This window comes from Phalacrocorax carbo, chromosome 9, assembly GCF_963921805.1.
Source record: "Phalacrocorax carbo chromosome 9, bPhaCar2.1, whole genome shotgun sequence".
NCBI classification, from domain to species: domain Eukaryota; kingdom Metazoa; phylum Chordata; class Aves; order Suliformes; family Phalacrocoracidae; genus Phalacrocorax; species Phalacrocorax carbo.
In genome coordinates this window covers 20088803-20107716 of record NC_087521.1, presented here as the reverse complement: position 1 = coordinate 20107716, position 18914 = coordinate 20088803, and the positions used below count along the sequence as shown (strand labels likewise).

The window sequence follows — 18914 nt, the reverse complement described above, 5'->3', positions numbered from 1 at the left end:
ACTTCTGTCTGATGTGTAGAATGAGTAGTTCAGATACGTTATTGTTTTCCCATCTGAAAAATCTCTTCTTCAGAGTTGCAAATTTAGCTGCGATTGTCAGATGCTTTTCACTGTTGAATTGTTTGTTTATTAGCTGGTTGAATAAACATTTTGTTTTGGAAAAAAATTAGTATGTAATTTAAAAAGATTTTAAAGGAAATTTCATTAAAGGAAAAATTGAGAAAAAAGTCCACTATGGATTTTGGTAGATGAAGTAGGAAGAGATTCATACACATTCTTAGAGCAATTTAAAGGTAGTCCAGAACAGAGGAAGGTGACTACAACTTGGCTCTTGTTTAGTGCTGTATGAACTGTCATCTCACTTGAGTGACCTTGTAGATTAGCTGTGCATTTAACTTTAAAAACACCTCTAATTGTCCAATTAAAGTGATAATCTCTGGTCATTGATACTTGATAGTGCATCCTCTGAACACTGAGCATTCTCTTGGGAAGTTAGAACAACCCATGCTGTGGATGACATACTATATGTATCTGCTTGTGTTTTAGTTAAATAATAGTTCAGTCATGTAGACGAGCATTGCTAAGGAGCAGATTTGTGTTTCTGCAAAGCGGAAAAAAAAAAGAAAGTAAACTGAAGAGTGAAGTTAGTCCACAGAAGTTTGCATTGATTATAGATCTATCTAGACAATTGGTCATTGTTTCCCTTACTTTGGGAAAGGAAATGAAACAATGGCAAAAACTTTTTGCTTTAATTGGTGTACTTCTGTTGGTGCTTCAGTGTCCTGAAATTGAACACTAAGATACCATACACTATATAGGCGCATAAATGGAATAGGACTCATTTAATTGCAAAACCAGGTCATCAGTGATCAGCCCAAGATGCATGCCTTTTTCGGTGCATATCACAAAGATGATTGTGCTTTCCCAGCATGGAGCATTAATGCAGAAGACTGGAGCACAAAATATATTCTGTCCAGATTTTATGCCAAAATCTCCAAGTGCCGTTAAGAATTTTTGCAAGACAGATTGTGATTTCTTACAGTGATTGCTCTAAGGATGCTGTTTTCTTATTGTAATACACCACTTAAAAAATCCCATTTTTGAGAGAAATACCGATCTTTGTGTTAAAAAGCCTGGTATCTTCTGTGGGTTCTTTGAATAATACGTTGCTAGTCAATCAGGAAAATTCTGTTTCTATTTTCAAAGGGGAAAAAAAAGTAAGTTTTTTGAGGGCGAACACTGCCATCCTTGTTAATCTTTTTTCTCATAGTTTTTTTTTTTTACCTCTGGAATTACTGTGAGTATCAAACTTCAATGAAACTTGCGCAACCAGGTGTGAAAACTTTACATGACCAGAGATTCATGGCCATATGAAAATCAATTTAGAACCAGATGGATTGTATTTGGGCAAAATTATCCGCTCCTACTTCTCTACCTTTTATATCTGGGTTCACTGATACTAGTAATATTTACTCGGTATCTCCTATACAATTTTTTCTTTATATTATCTTTTTTAAAAATAATTTTTTGAAGGCTTGCAGTGGCAACTAGTAGAATTCTTTCCAGAATCAGTACTCTTCTGTACCTTTATAATTTTGCCTCTGTTTGAAGGAAGAAGATTTTTTCAGGTTTTGCTCTGTATACCATTCTTCTCTCTCTTTTTGTACTGTTACCTCTCTTCTCAAAAGATGATGCTTTAGAAAACAAGTCTTCCAAAAATTGGAAATTTGAGAAGAACCTAGTACAAAATGTTCATCTGGGATGACAGTGGTACATACTTGCATTCCTCCCACACAATAATGTGCCGTTCCTGAATTTTTTTGCCTGCAGAACTCAGACTTTTGTTTTCTTTTCCCTTAATGTATTTGTAAAGCAAATAACTATCAGGAACTAGTTTAAAGAATCCCTTGCAGAATTGCAATTGCATTGCACTGCAAAAGCAAACATAGCCATTGTACAAATCTGTGAAAAGGGTTTCTTGAACCTCCAATTGATGTAAGATGAGGGCTTAGCCTTGCATTGAGTTATGTTTTAGGGCCACAGCTGTAGAGGTTGCATGTTTCTTGGCTGGCATGCAGTACCAGGTTTAGCTGTTCTGGCTCTCCCTTTTAAGTGCCTGTTCTGATGGCAGCTGCTGGCAGGCAAACCACATTCTTCCTTGAAAAATTCAGTAGCCTGATTCCATGTCTGTTTTGGAAGCAGAATTCATTAGTGTGTCTAGCTCTGGCATGAGGCATAGTAACCAACATGGTATTTTGACTTAACTGACTTATTCAAGTAGGAACAGCGATAGGATTTTAAATTAATTTCAGGTGATCTTATATTTTTTTAATTACTTCTTTTTGAGATGACATTTCAAACTAGTGGACCTTTGATCTGCCGTATCGCAACTGTTCTTGGTCTAGTCTAAACCTTTACTTTTGTACTACAGTCTTCACTGTGATTTTGTCGGATGCAGCAGAGCAGTCTAATTAGTGTACCACTAAACTTTTTTCCTGTCTCGGTTCCTCCTCCTCCATCTCCCAGAGATCATAGTTTTGGTCCTGAATAGAAGTTACAACTACAGAAGCAACAGTCTACAGCTGAAAGATCTTTTGGGTGAAGATGTACTCTTTCTGATATGCACAAATTAATTACCCAGTGTTATGTCTGGGTATTATGACCAAAAAGGCCCCCAAAAGAATTAAAATGAAAAAAAAAAAAAAGTGAGGAAAAAAAAGAAGAAACCAGTCAGTCTGGCACACACTTTGCTGGAACAGGATTTTTGTTTTTCATTTTAAATCTACATCACATCTTTGAACCATGAGAGGTCTTTTAGGTCAATTTTCATATGCCTTCCTAAACTGAGCCTGTAATTATTGTTATTCTGGACAACTAAAATGATGGCAAAGAATGTTACAGATCTGATTTCTGTGGAAACAGGTTTTTTTCTTGGTGCATTTTTATTTTTGAGGTAAATATCAATAAAATAATTTATTTCATATATATGTGATTATTACATAGATATATGTATATAATATCATGACATATATATGAATATAATATGATATATTAAAACATAATAATTTCATATAGGATGACCTCTAAGGTTCACTGAAGGTACGAGGCCTGTTTCTGCATGGAATTAGGCTTTTCATCCTTTACTTGTGATTTTCCTGAAATGCAAAATCCATTCAGCAGGTCAGCTCATTAGTAGCACCTCTGCTATGTGGCCTCTACAGCACTCCAAGTAAATTTCCATTTATGACAGTGTTCTTTTGATTTATCCTCTGATTCTGTGATTCTCACTATACTTACCAAGGGAACTCTAGTGACACAATCAGTAGCTTATAGGCAGTTGCTGATAGCTGATATACGAGACTCTGTGCAATACTGATGAAGTCTTCAGCTGCTTAAGTTCTTCAGTCTTCTTATCTGTTTCTAGAGGAACTGTGGTTCTTGACTAGTTTGTCAGGGAGCAGCAGGATGGGGAGGCTGCTTGTGTAATAGTGCTAGCTGGGAGCTAAGGCTGACAGCAAGGCAGGTGTGGGTCAGTCTGCTCACTGACCAGTGCCACAAGCCCACAGTTGCCGAACAAGAAGATCAGAGCAAGTCTAGTGGCAGTTAGACAGGCTCAAACACCAGTCCAGTGGTTATCAGACAAGCTTGTCGTGAAGAGGGAGGCTTGAGGTCAAGCCAGGATTTTAAATTGGTGGATCAGGATCAGTGAGGTACACAGCCAAGAGCAGGCAAAGCTGCAGCACAGCTGACACAAGGATCAAGAATATGAGCCTGAACTTCAGCTTCTAGCTGAAGGTGGAGACGGCCCCTGCCAAGGTTCCACACAGGTTACTCAGCTGCATTGTGTCAGCGTTGGTCTTGAGTACAGATGCCTTAACCCCTAGGACTGGGGAAAGAGGTTGCAGGGCCTGTTGGTAAGCTCAGGGTCCTGTCATGGTTATCCTAGGAAGTTTTTACTACTTATGCTTGTAGCCAAAACCTAAGTTATGACTTTCAGAACTCTTATTATATCCACTCACAGCTGTACAAAACAGCAACAACAACTACTGTCCCTTGCATTCTAGAAACTCCAATAAATATTTTATTTCTGATTGATGTTATTTGCTACACTACTGATAGACCCCAGAGAGGGTCTAATTAATTCAACCTGGAAGTTAACTTTGACTTTGAAGTTCCTTTAACAAAGGAAATAAAACAACTTTGGACTTGAAACATTTATTTAGAGGTATAAGCAGTTAAGGAAGGTATTTTACTCCAACGTATTTCCCTGGGTTAGTTAAATGAAAAGCAACAGTGAAACTTCTAGCATAGTAAAAATACTGTCATCTGTTCATACCTAGAAATGATCTACCACTTCAGGCATTTGAGGAGATTAAGAAATGGATTATATGTTGCTGTTGAAAGGACAAGAGAATTATTTCATTTGATAACCTGTGAAACTCTTCAAGTAGGCCCATATTCCTGGTTAAGTCTGAGTCTTATGCCTGAATACAGTAGCATAATATATCCTTTCTAGCATTTACTGTCTGAATTTGCTTATTTCTCAACTAATTACTTTTTCTTCAGTGACCTCATAAAAATAGTAGAATGAGTGATGCTTCTGTCAATTTCCAAATATGCACTGAATAAATTAAAATTATTAGAAGGGACAGTTTAGTGTGTATTGCTTAAGATTTTCTTCCTTGTTAACTAAGAAATTGGTAAAACCATAAAATGGAAGGGTCATTTGCCATGCTATTGTGGTTGAAGCTATTCCTGTTATATTGATACTGAAAAATATGCACACTAAGAGATTGCAGAAACCTCACAAAACCACATTAGCATTATTCTTAAAGGTGATTCACCACCTATTTAGCGTGTTTCCAGTACTGTTACCTCTTGCTGCCATTTCTAGTTCTGAATTGGAGTCTGCTTTTCTGCCTTACCCTCTTGAGTGAGACCTTCTGTGGAAGTGTAACATGCAGGTTTCATGTTCATCACTGGTTGAAATGTCACAGTCCTAGCCAGGTATCAGTTAGAAGTATTTATGCAGAGAGTGTTGGGACTTGTGCACGTTCAATTTAAGTTAGTGCCAGGAGCTGTTAAATAGCCAGGAGCTGTTAAATACTCTAATACAAAGTTAAATACTTGGTATCTTTTGGGACAGTGCTGCTCTCGCAAGCAATGTTTGTGCTAAAAGCTTCACGAGAGCATACTAGGGATATTAGCTGCCATCACTGAACCTTCAATACAGAGTGATACAAGCTATTGTATGTCTTTTCTTTGAGCAGACTGATGTTTCTTCTGCTAGACTCTTGTAGCTAATGGAAAAGAAAGAGCAAACCACCACATAAAGTTAAGACCATACGAGATACAGCATATGAGAAGTTACAGAAGTTGTTCTGGGGGTTTCCTGTTTGGAATTTGTATGAAGCATTAAGAAATAGAATTTTTCTTAGGTACAGTTAGTATATTGATAATCATACCACAAAAAGAAAAGGTCATTTGAAGAACTTCAAAAGCAGTTCTGGATTTGTCCAATATAACCTTGCAGTGACATTATCCAGCGCAATTCACAGCAGTCTTTGTGCAGACACCAGAAATACCTTGCAAGGCCAAATCCTCCTGAAGAATCCGCTGTATTAAGTCCCCTCTCCTTAACTTTGTAAAGACTTTTGAAGCATTCTGTATACACAAAGATTTTTGTACATAAGGGAAATGTTTCCTGGCACAGTTGAAACATGCTGTGCTCCAGTCTCATTGAATCATAGATTTGTAGAATAACCTGAGCTGGAAGGGGCCCACAAGGGCTGTCAAGTCTCACTCCACACAGGGCCACCTAGAAGTTCAACCATATATCTAACGCCATTTTTCCAAACGCTTTCTTGAACACTGACAGGCTTGGGGCCATGACCATTTCCCTGAGGAGCTTGTTCCAGCGCTTGACCACCCTCTCAGTGAAGAATTTTTTTCCTAATGTCCAATCTGAACTTCCCCTCTTGCAGCTTTAAGCCATTCCGTTGCTTCCTATCACCAGCCTCCAGAGAGAAGAGATCAGCACCTCCTGCTCTTCTCCCCATCATGAGAACATTGTAGACAGCAGTAAGGTTACCCCTCTGTCTCCTCTGCTCTTAGCTGAACAAACCTAGTATCCTCATCTGCTCCTCAAAAGTCATGCCCTCTAGTACTTTCACCATCTTTGTTGCCCTCCTTTGGACACATTCTATATTTTATATCCTTATTATATAGTGGAGCGTAAAATTGCATGCAGTACTCAAGGTGAGGCTGCATCAATGACGTGTATAGTGGAACAATATTTTTTTAATTTTTATTTATTAGCTATAATATGCTTAATGCATCAGGGTGCAGTTGGTCCCTTTTTTCCGCCTGGGCATACTGATGACTCATACTGAGCTTACCATCAGCCAAAACCCCCAGATCCCCTTCTGTAGGGCTGTACTCCAGTCTCTTGTTCCCCAGTCTTTACATTGATCTCTCATTGCAGGAGAGATCAAATGCCTCTGGTTTCCTTCATTAGAGATTGGTTGATGGACCTAGGAAACATTAATGACTTCAAGGATGAAGGTTCTCTCAGTGTGTTTCTCCTCCTTGTAGTTTGTGGTATCCAGCCACCAATCATCTCAGCTGAACTTCCTGAGAGCCAAAAGCACAGCATCGCTGCAGATCTTATTTACGCTAGAACAGAAGTTGGAAATGCAGCATCTTGTGCAAGAATTACAATACTGTGGTGTCAAAGAAATTTTAACATCTACCATTCATTTCTATTGTATGTGATCCCTTCCCCAATTGTGAGTCTTATCCCTGTGCAAAGATCTTTTTTTGGCATCTTTATCTCCCAAGAAATTACCACATGCCATGCACCTGGTAATATAAGACGACTTAGCCTCCATCAGAGAAGAAAACATGGGTTGTAAATACTTATGAACAACAATCAAGATTACAGATTTTCATGTGCTAGAATGTTTATTCTCTAAATAGAATTCAGAGCAAGTTCTTTATATTGATCATAACTTTACCAGTTCCAAAAAGTTGCTTTCAAAATTCACGTCTTCCGGAGACTGGCTTTCTTCATATACATGCAGGCTGCTTCCAATTTATTGTAGGTGAGAGGCATTTTCAAGACTAGTGGGTTTTAGTTGCAGTCCTGAATATGTTTTAGAAGTTGGAAACATAGTGATTTACACAATGAACACATTCACATGAAATATAACCTATTAGGTGGTTGCTTAAAGAGAAGACCCAAGATATGTGGAGTTTTAGCTAAATTATTATTTCATCACTTTGGTTTTTCATCTATATACCTGATCTGAAAGTTAGTATGGAGAATTTCACCACCCATGCAATAAGGAGGAGTTGCCTTTGACTTTGAGTAGAAAGACTATATCTGTAGTAGATTAAAAACCTTGTTTATACTTGCTATGGGATTTCAGAGTACCTCCAACAACAGTTATGCATTCCTCCTGTGTTGCTAGGTCATAACATTTTGAAACCTTCATAATGATGAGGTCAGATTAAGTGAATTAAGCTATTTAATTTGCCAACTAACAAGTATGGCCAAGCATAGGAATCTCATAAGAATGTTGTTGAAACCTGTGGAAGAACCCAGTCAAAACATGTATAGTAATACTATTATTTCTCCATAACAAAAACGTGACAAGAACCAGTAAGTAATTGTTGTCTGGATTGGAGAATTTTTCAGTGGACTTGTGGAGAGTCAGCCCTGAGAACAGTCCTCAATGCCTTCAGTGAGCTTCTGTCTGGCTACCTGGTTGCCTTCTGTTCCATTGCACACTCTTGCTCTCTGTCACTAGGTGCTACTCAGCTGCATAGTTGTTGCTGACAGATTAAATACCTACTGTCAGAGACTGGAACTCTGACTCTCCAACTCTGGAGGTTGTCTTTGTGTTCTTTGGCCCAACAGCACTTAGTGTTTCTAGTTTTTGTTTTGTTGTTGGTTTTTAATATTGAATACAGTAAAGGACTAATTCTTAAGGTATTTGATTATGTTCCTAAAAATTTTTACATGAATACAGAATTCAAGGAAATTAAAGTACAAGCCATTTTAATAGCTGAGAAGTGCTGTTTCCCTAGTATTGTGTAGTTTCCATTTCTTGAAATTCTTACATTAGGAATTACGAACTCTGGGGTTTAACCAAACCTTTTGATTGTATCCTACCATTGCTTCTATTAGCAAGGAATTCCTATTAAAGAACACATACACTACTAAATAACATTTAGAGTAGCTTTGTGTTTGGGTTTGTTTTTTTTTTTAAGTTGCAAAATTCATTTAAGGAGCCAAGTTTCACGGTTCAAAGGAATATGATAGTAGTATGGTTTCAGAATGTGTCGTATCTGATGTTCAGAGTAGTAGTCCAGCTCAGTTAAGAGCAAAGCATTTGTGCATTAAGTAGCTGGAGAACAGAAGCAGTCTGTTCTGTTTCAAAGGTGACCTTTCATGTAGTTAGAGAAGTGGGTCCTAACTGAATGCTGAAAAGAATGGCTTCAGTGAATGCTTGGCTAATCCTCTGGCTAAAATATGTTTGCACAAAGACTGTTGTGAATAAAATAAGCCATAGGATTGTAGGACCCAAGTGTCTGTTGGAGCAGTGGCACATTTTGTTTGAATGCAATTGGTCAAGTTGAAGAAATACTTCAAAGGCCGTATATTTAAATGTTAAATAATGTGTCTTCAAAATGGTATAATGACTGTCTTAAGACACTTGAGTGCTTTCCATATCTGTATTCACACTTCGGAGATAAAATCACAGGTGCTCAAGCTGTGAAGCATTTTCCCAAAGCTGTATTTGTATGGCAAATAGATGCTTCCTGTAGGCTTGGTGCACATGTATAGAAGAGCATACTTGGAATATGGCTCAGTATTCTGAGCCAGATACTCTAGATGGAGCATCTAGTTATTCTTTGCAGGTGTGATTGTTTGTTTGTTTTTGTTTTACCTATGTTACTATTCTGTTAGCTAGCTTTATCTCAACTCACCCTTTCCAGCATTCACAGCTCTGTAGTCTTCTTTCGTGTTTTTATTTGGGTGCTTTGCTTTGACATGTGTTTGTTTTGTTCCCAAGGCCTCTGAAACAAAATCCTTTGGGTTAAGAATTTGTTTGATCTTTTTGTTTGTTTTTGGTTTTGCTCCCATTTTTCCAGCGGTCAAGTGGCATGCTCCAGTTTGCTCAGTCTCTCTTGTACAAACAGCCAATTTGGCAACAGATGGGTGCATTTTGTGCTTAATGTTTGTGTAGATTGTATGTTTCTCTTAATGTAACTCTGTTACCTGCAGAAGTCTAAACAGAAATCTTATTTTCTTTGGTACTCAGCAGCAACATACTGATGACACTATCAGCTCAGGAGGTACTCAGCACATCAGCCTTTGCCTCCTTGAGTCTTGAAACCTTTCAATGTGGGATGTCATCTTTTGCTCTGGGGCTGCTTTGGAGCTCCAAAAGCTTTCTCTGAACTTTCATTCAGGCTGACTTGGATGCCCTGTTTGCCATGCTATGAATAAGCATGACAGTCACAAGATACACTTTCAAATTATTCAGATCTTGGTTTCTAGAGGGTATGGTAAACTTCATTTTTTTACCCCCTGAACTAATGATGTTCTCTGCTTATTGAAGAAGTTATAATACCATGTAACAGTCCCTTGGAATCTTTTCCTCTCCTCTAAGAATACATTTTTCTTTACAAATGCAGGTTTGGCCCTGACATTTCAGGCAGTTGCCTACCTGTGGCCTCCTAGCTGAAGATGTCTTCAGCCAAGTATTAAAACACAGTTTGTTTCTCAGATGCAGATCTCTGGGTGCATGTGATATAATAATGCAGTCTTCACCCCCTAGGTGTTGGGAAACACCCATCCTGAAGCTGTTGTCTCTATTTCTTTGACCAGTTCCCATGCCCTTTTGGATGTGTTAGGGCATGGAATCAGACATTTTCAGTGCATCTGGGCTGTGTGGGGGCTTTTGTGGCACTGGAAACTGACACCATCCTTTCAGCCCAGTAACTTCTTAAATCAGACATAAGGGAGTAGCCCTTTGTCCAAATAGTTGGCTGCCAAAAGGCAGTTTGGCCCAGTAGAGATCGGCCTTTTAGGAAGATGTTCTGCTTGTGGGATTCCTTGGCTCTCCTGAAGTCTCATCTAATTCCGGTGGTTCACTTTGGAATTACAGTTCTTGTCCCACATACACTGTTATGACCTGTTGAACAGTTATGAGACTTAATAAGTGTCTGAGCTACCATTTAAAATGTTGCTAAACTGAATTTGCATGGCCATAGAGTAGTATTATAGTAGTGTAATGCTACTAATTGTATTACAGTAGTGGCTGTTTCTCTGTCAGTCAGGCTATTCCTGTAGATGTCCTGTAGTCTCTGCAGATAAATGGAGTTTCTTCCTCTTTTTTTTTTTTTTTTTGCCACAGTTAACATGCTTTTTTTGTTACTTGATGAGGGAGCTCATTAGAGAACTCTGAAGGCATAAGTTCTCTCTGTCTTTGAGGAGAAAACATTACATATGCTTTCTATAACTTCAGGTAGTCTCAAATGCCTGCCTAGCATTCCCTGGTTATAGAGCAGGGCCAAGTGATGATAGCACAAGATCATCAAGAGCATGATGGTGTAACACCTCCATCCTTCTGTCAGCATTTTTGGTTGAATTCTGGAGCTAGGTTTTTTAATCTCTGGAAATGGTGTAATTGTGGTCAACCTGCCAAGGTCAGTGTACATAGTCTTAGCAAAGAAGACACTGCTTTTGAGTTTTTGTGTGGTTTGTTTTTTTGTTGTTGTTTCATTTGGGGTTGTTGTTCTTGGGTTGTGTGGTTTTTTTTTTCCTTTAGTGAAGTGACTGTTTTCTAGGACAAATGGTAATCCACATTACACCTCTCCATCTTGGACAGTCACAGAATTCTAATTCTCTGTCCTAAAGCTTCTTTGTGGCTAGGTGCTGCCAACATTCCATAGTTGGAAGATAAATTTTGTCCTTTCTTTTTTAATGAAGGAAAAGGAAAATGGGAAGCTAAAATAGATAATCTGGTGGAAAGGCTGTAGGGATCACATAGACATGGTATTGAAAATTCCCTAGCAAGTTAGAGCAGTTACATTTCCCTAGGATGCTCAGATTAGTCAGAATGATTGCAAGGAATGTGTGAAGAGGGCAGTCCACTGTCTTTCTTATAATGACATAAGTGAAGTGGGAAAAGATAGAGGAATACCCCATGTGTAGTACTAGAGTATTTATTAGAAACATTCTGGTAATACATACAGGCACAGTGTTAACGTGTAGCTCATCTGAAAGAGATTTAAGGGAATATAACTTGTTTTTCTAATTTAACAGGGGGATGGTTTAACAAAGAGGACTCCCTGGCTGTCCAGGAGGACCTATCTATGTTCACTGATCAAGAACTCTTATTAAAAATCTCTTTGTATCAGTGACTCCAAGAAAAGCTGTTGCAATCTTAAACAGCTGACTAAAGTAGCCACTTTGTATACCTTTACTAAAAACTATGCTATTGCATAAACATTCAGGAATGATGCTGAACTTGGTAAAGAAAAAAACAGAAATCAAAACCAGCTGCTGTGTGCTAGAAGACTGAAGACTATCTCCAGATTATGTGTAATATGGAAGCAATGCTGATTGGGAACGAACATAATGATGCTGTTTCGAAGACAAGATCAATATTGTCATATTGTGTTATTATGCCTGGAGGTCATCTCCAGGCATGTGGAGGAAAAGGTTATCAGGAGTAGTCAATGTGGATTCACCAAGGGAAGGTCATGTTTGATTAACCTGATAGCCTTCTATGATGGCATGACTGGCTGGGTCGATGAAGGGAGAGCGGTGGATGTTGTTTGTCTCGACTTCAGCAAGGCTTTTGACACTGTCTCCCATAACATCCTCATATATCCTCATAACATACTTCAATTTCTGCTGAGGACATCTATGATGAATACTGAATAGAAGGAGGGACACCTTATCAGAGGCAAGTTTAGAAATAGGAAGTTATTTTTTCTGGTCAAAGAGCAGACTGAGAAGAGGGAACTGTACTCACTTTAAGAACATGGAACCTGGGCAAATTCATCCCATTGACCCATTGGAGAATTCTTGAATTCTGTTCTCATCAGAACAATCTCGACATTAAATTGGAGATCAGTAGCAAAGAATTGTACTGAAACTAGTGTCAGAGGTGGTTCAGTATAACTGGAGATAATAGAAAATACAATCATACACTTAAGAAGGAAGTAAAATGATGCAGTCAGCGATTGGTTAATTTTTCTGACTTCATCTGAATTCAGCAGTATGCAATGCCTTCAAAGAAATTTTGAAGAAGATAATTTACCTTAATTCTTGAAATACTTAAAAATGTATGACATGCTTGTCCAGTGGTATAATGTCTTTTAAATATGACAGCCTTCTTCCAAAAACTTACTTTCTTGGAAAAAAAAAATAAAAATTAGCCATGTATTGCTGTTATAGCACTTCCCGCCCCCACCCAAAAAAAAAAAAGCTAAAGGTAGGGGAGGTCATGTTTGACCAACCTGATAGCCATCTATGAAGGCATGACTGGCTGGGTCGATGAAGGGAGAGCGGTGGATGTTGTTTGTCTCGACTTCAGCAAGGCTTTTGACACTGTCTCCCATAACATCCTCATAGGTAAGCTTAGGAAGCGTGGGTTGGATGAGAGGGCAGTGAGGTGGATAGAGAACTGGCTGAACAGCAGAGCTCAGAGGGTCGTGATCCAACAGTGCAGAGTGTGGTTGGAGGCCTGTAACTAGCGGTGTTCTGCAGGGGTCTGTGCTGGGTCCAGTCCCATTCAACATGTTCATCAGTGACCTGGACGAAGGGACAGAGTGTACCCTCAGCAAGTTCACTGACGATGCCAAGCTGGGAGGAGTGGCTGATACACCAGAAGGTTGGGCTGCCATTCAGCGAGACCTGGAGAGCTGCTGGGCCAAGGGGAGCCTGATGCAATTCAACAAAAGCAAGAGCAAGGTCCTGCCCCTGGGGAGGAACAACCCCATGCACTGGTACAGGTTGGAGGTTGACCTGGTGGAAAGCGGCTCTGCTGAGAAGGACCTGGGAGTGCTGGTGGACAGCAAGCTGACCCTGAGCCAGCCACTGTGCCCTTGTGGCCAAGAAGGCCAACGGTATCCTGGAGTGCATTAAAAGGAGTGTGGCCAGCAGGTCGAGGGGGGTTATTGTCCCCCTCTACTCTGCCCTAGTGAGGCCACATCTGGAGTAGTGTGTCCAGTAGTGGGCTTCCCAGTTCAAGAAGGACAGGAAACTACTGGAGAGAGTCCAGCAGAGAGCTATGAGGATGATCAGGGGACCGGAGCATCTCTCTTATGAGGAAAGGCTGAGAGACCTGGGTTTGTTCAGCCTGGAGAAGACTGAGAGGGGCTCTTATCAGCGGTTATAAATATCTAAAGGTTGAATGAGTGTCAAGAGGATGGGGCCAGACTCACTTCAGTTGTGGCCAACGACAGGACAAGGGGCAGTGGGCACAAACTGGAGCACAGGAAGTTCCACCTGAATATAAGGAAAAGCTTCTTTACTTTGCAGGTGCCAGAGCAGTGGAACAGGCTGCCCAGGGAGGTTGTGGAGTCTCTGTGCCTTCTCTGGCAATATTCAAAACCCACCTGGATGTGGTCCTGTGCCCCCTGCTCTAGGTGTGCCTGCTCAAGCAGGGGGGTTGGACAAGATGATGTCCAGAGGTACCTTTCCAACCCCTACCATTCCGTGATTATGTGATTAGTGATGGGTTAGCCACAATTCTGTTTCCTTCCATTAGAGTCTGATGGCTTGCTGTTCTGCAACTCAGAAGAGGGAACTACAGTTCTTAAGGCATGCATGCTGAGTAAGGGAAGAAAATGAGTATTCTGCATTATTTAAAAAAATCTTTATCTTGAGTATTTGTAAGGTGTGCATGTTCAGTGAGAATTCACCTGTAGGTAATCCAGATACAGTTGTTCAATAACTTCCTTTCCTGTCTTACATCTCGTAACACGAAAGTATTAATAATGTGCATTATGGAATTTGGATTCATGTTATAACATCAAATGAAATGTAAATTTGGCGGGGAGGATATACAAAATTGGATTTGGTTGTGGTTTTTGAAATTTTGGGGGGGACTGATTATTGATTTGTGAGTAAAATGTGATTTAACAAATGAATGGTGAAATACAACTTACAGTGACTTTTTGTCACAGAATCACAGAATGTTTGAGGTTGAAAGGGACCTCTGGAGGTGGTTTGGTCCAACTACCCCTGCCCAAATGTAGCCATCTAGAGCCAGTTGCCAATGACCATGTCCAGGCAGCTTCTGAGTATCTCCAAGGAGGGAGACTCCACCGCCTCCGTGGGCAACCTGTGCCAGTGCTCAGTCACCCTGACAGCAATAAAAAGGTGTTTCCTGATGTTCAGAGGGAACCTCATGTGTTTCCGTTTGTGCCCATTGCCTCTGGTCCTGTCACCAGGCACCACTGAAAAGAGCCTGGCTCCCCCTTCTTTGCAGTCTCCCTTCAGGCAATTATATACACTGATGAGATCGCCCGGAGCCTTCCTTTCTCCAGGTGGAACAGTCCCAGCTCTCTCAGACTTTCCTCACATGCTCCAATACCTTAATGTTCTTAGTGGCCCTTTGCTGGACTCTCTCCAGTGTGTCCATGTCTCGTACTGGGAGCCCAGAATGGGACAAAAAAGGAAACTGTTATTGGAGGTAACATTCTTTGAAAATGGTTTTAAACACATGTAATGCATAATAGTAAAGACTACTAGTGTCTCCCTTTAAGAGGCACATTTAACACTGACAGATTTACGTGTGCCTATATATGTATATATATTTATCAATATCCCTTAATTCTATAAAAACTGTGTTCCTTAAGCAACAGCTAGGTGTAGTTGGCGGGGCTTGTAATTTGGTAAAGCACAACATAAATGGAAGTGTCTAACAAAGAAATATCCAGATTTTGTGACTTCAACTGGCTGAAGTCAGGACTTTCTACAGCACTTTATGAAGGCAAATCTATGTCAAACTCTAGTTGAGTCAGAATGCTTTGCTTTCAGACAGTTGGCTTTATTAATGTCTGGGGAGTATGTAGTCCTCAGAGCTTTTTTGTGTGGTTAAATAAGAAACTATAAATAGTTGGTATCAGAGTGGGGTTTTTTTTAATGGTCACACTGTAAGAGTCATAAGCTGGTTCCAACAGGGCTTCTGGAATATGACGCTAGTATGTGTAATGGCAAATAAGTGTTGATTATGAAGAAAATGCTCAGTGGGTCCATATTTTTTTTTCCTACCTAATGCTCAGTTCCATTTTACTACTTAATTTCTTGCTAAGAACTCTGCTTGTGGTAATCATCAGCTTTCTTCTTGGCTCTGTTCAGCCTTGAATTTCAGCAGTAGACCACTTGTAAACTGAAAAGGAAGCAAGAGCTAAAGGATACAAGTACTTACCTATGTGGATTAGAAGTTGTGGTTTTTATAAACCTCATATCCCAGAGTGTTTTCAATTTATGAATGCTGGTTTGTGACTTAGTTGTGAGTTTTTCATGTTGAAATCTAATTATAAGGAAGGATTTTTAAATGATACCATACCAATTCTTTAAAACTCCAAAATTATTTGGAGGGTTTTAAACACTGAATTTTGCAATGGACAAAAAATACATCAGACATGAATTTAAGACAGAAATAAAGCTCATCAAATATTGTTTCAGAACTTCCGTCTTTCATATTGAAAGCTAAAATGATTGTAAAAGGTAAAAAGTAAATATAATCGAAAATCAGAACCACCAATTATGTATAGTAAGGATTGCAGTTGTTCCTCAAAAAAGCTACTAAATAGTTCTGCATGTTTTGAAATGGTTTTTAGTGGGCCTTCTCACCAGCAAAAGGTACCTGAGATCATAAGGATTCTGCTGTACCACTGTATATGTTCATATACAACTCCCCAGTCTGTTTCTTGTCACTGTAGTATCATGTAGCCTAGCTTTATTACACTACACAGAGACAAAAAAGACATAATTTTGTGGATGATTTACTGAATTTGCAGCTAACTAAATTATAATAGTTTTCATCCGTTTCTTTTGATATATTAGCATTATAAATTGTTTTCATAAATCTCAGCTTGGCTGCATTATCTTTTTACTCTTTGGAGACGTAGCAAGTGAAGAACAGTTTTGTTTTGTATTTTTCAGTCCCCTTCCTTTTCCTTCTTTCCCCCTCCCTCCCCCCCAGCTGAAGGAAGAATGAACAGAGGGGTATATGAATAGCTTTAGTTTGGCTGATGCCAGAATGAAGGGCTAGTAATTTCTGATTATTTTTTTTTCGTTTCGCTTTTTATCACACTATTTTTCTTTTAGTTAACAGGTACTGGAAAAGATAATCAAGGAGAAACAATAGTTGTGTCAAAAGAGAGTGGAATCACTAAAAGTTTATTATTTCATGGCTTTGTCTCAGAAGTTAATATTTCAAGTTAATATTTGAATAAAATGAGGCCTATAACTATTTTGAACTCAGAATTTTACCCCCCAAACCAGTCACAGTATATGTATTTTAATAAATACAGTTTAATAATATGCTGTTGGACTGTTTAATTTTTATGCCTCAACGTAGCACTGAACACTATTTCTACTTTTAGAAGCTTCCTCTCATTAGTGTAGTACATTCTCTTATATAGCACCTGTTTTAAACTCCAAATCTGAATCTACAAATGTAAAACCTGACTTTTGAAATATTTGCTTTTTTGAACACTCTTCTTTAAAGGACCTGTCAGGATCTCTCCCCAAAATGCTAGAAGCTTGAAGGATAAGGGAGGAACAATGTTGCATGGCCCAAACACATGTGCTTTCGTCATTAGCAAGGTACAGCATGACCTCATGTTGACCTCAAAGGTAAATCGCTAACAGGGAACAATTATACATGCCTGTGAAAGCAGCTTAGTTTTGAACATAATCAAGACGATAACTTCAGTGTGTAGAATAAAATGAAATTTACAACTCTGTCTGTCTGCCTTTCTCTCTCTCTCTTGTCTCTCTCCAAGTCTCTTCTTGAGAGGATGTTGTGTTTTTTATATATGTGTGTGTTGCAAAAGAAAATTACTTTTCTAGAGGTCATAATAAATTCCTAATATGGGGAACTCAAAGGATCTTGTATCCAATTTAGTCAAATTGTACATCTTACAGTGAAATACTCTTTTTTAATGGAAAGGTTTTATTTGTTGTCTAGAGTATTGATATTGCAGCCTTCAGAATGTGTGTCTATATTACCTTGGGAAATGTTGTGTGGTTCTGAAATGTATAGATCATTTAGACTTATGGGAAAGTTTTTTAAGTATCAATACGTTAAATATTGTGTGCTTATCATAGACTGCCACACAAACCTATCACAATTTTATTCTTTTGTAGAAGACTAAATATTTTGTAGCGTTATGTGATACATCTCTACATATGATGGAGTATGATTTAGCTAGCAGTTCTGAGCTATTTGGAGAAGAATTGCTGCCAGCATCTTGGAACTGTTAGCCATATCTGTCCCATATGATATGTATACTATAATTGTTTGACATGAATTTTATTTTCTTTGTTTTCTAGAATGAGAGAGCATATTCCTTCTGTGGAACAATAGAATACATGGCTCCAGATATTGTAAGAGGAGGAGATACAGGACATGATAAGGTATGTGCTATCTAAGTTTACTACTGAAAAGAAATTAATTCTTTAGGCAACCCTGTTGTTCAGCTTGAGCGGTTTCTATAAAATGTGACAGTGTCTTATTTAAACATGCCTTATTTCAGGTTGTCCTAAAATAGATTATTGCCTATATTTAAAAACATCAGTATGATGTATCTTGAGTTCTCAGTCTTAAGTGAAAAGCATATTTATATAGGTATTGAGGCTCATTTGTGTTCTATTCAAAATTTGTTCTAAATGTGCGGTGGGACAAAAAGCCTTAGCTGGCACTTATTTCCTTTTAAATAAAAAACTGTTCAGAGTGGAAAAATGACTGGTTTGTGGCTAATTCTGATACAGTTTTTTAAATTGTACGTCAGGGAGATCTGTTATCTTCCTTGAAGCATGCAGTAGATTATTAATGTTGTTAATGTTATAAATGTTCTCAGATTGTAAAAATTAATTCTGTTTAGCTTGAGGCTAAGGTTTTATTATGAATTATATTGTCAGTAATTGATGGGAAAGATCAAGGCAACCATAATTTGCAGGTGATGTTTGAAACCAAAAGAATTCTACAGTATTCCTAGATAAATTATTCTGATTGCTTACTATACTGAGAAGTTTTGGAGAATATTTAATCTCTGTGTTTTTTGCTGTATATTGAGTTGACTTGTCTTTCTGTTGGGGGTCACAGAATATAGTTGATCACAATTCCTCTTACAAAAGCCTTTTTAAGCACTGGAAAATATTACGGCACCCTCAATCTCCTTTTTCTGGAATAACCGGACTTAGTCTGACTTTGCCTGAGAAGGCTTTTTTTCTTCTTCTCTGTGCATTCTGCTTCTCTTTTGGTCTGAGTTTGCCTGTATATTTATTGAGGTAGGGAGCACTGTAGTGGGCACAGTGTCTGACCTAAGAGTTGGCAATTTGAAGTACAGCAGAATGATTGCTTCCCTTATTCTTCTATTAAACATAAAATAGAATGTGCTTTGTCTTTTCAGTTAGTCATTGTCTCACACCTACTTTGTATTCCACTATAACCTCTGCATCTTCTCTACTGTACTGTTTGCCTGGTCATTATTAAAAATTGAATTTTACCAACTTAGGAATTGAAGCTCTTTCCTGCACTCTTAGTTCTTAGTTTAATCTGGCCAGTTTCAGAATATCTCTCCAGTGCGTCAGTCACTTTGAGTTGTGATTCTGTCTTCTCAAGTGCTTATAAATTCAATATCGTTGCTAATTT

At 38.7% G+C, this 18914-nt stretch overlaps 1 protein-coding gene across 3 annotated transcripts in view; it reads left to right on the top strand.

Annotated features, from left to right (window-relative positions):
* Positions 1-18914, top strand: part of RPS6KA5 (ribosomal protein S6 kinase A5) — an 83847-nt gene that overhangs the window by 34282 nt on the left and 30651 nt on the right. For 2 of the 3 annotated variants that reach the window (XM_064460566.1, XM_064460565.1), the window contains one exon: positions 17594-17677. In XM_064460566.1, the coding sequence (XP_064316636.1) occupies positions 17594-17677 (84 nt within the window). Of the gene's footprint in view, positions 1-16766; positions 16895-17593; positions 17678-18914 lie in introns of all 3 variants that reach the window. The other variant, XM_064460567.1, reaches the window with a different exon arrangement.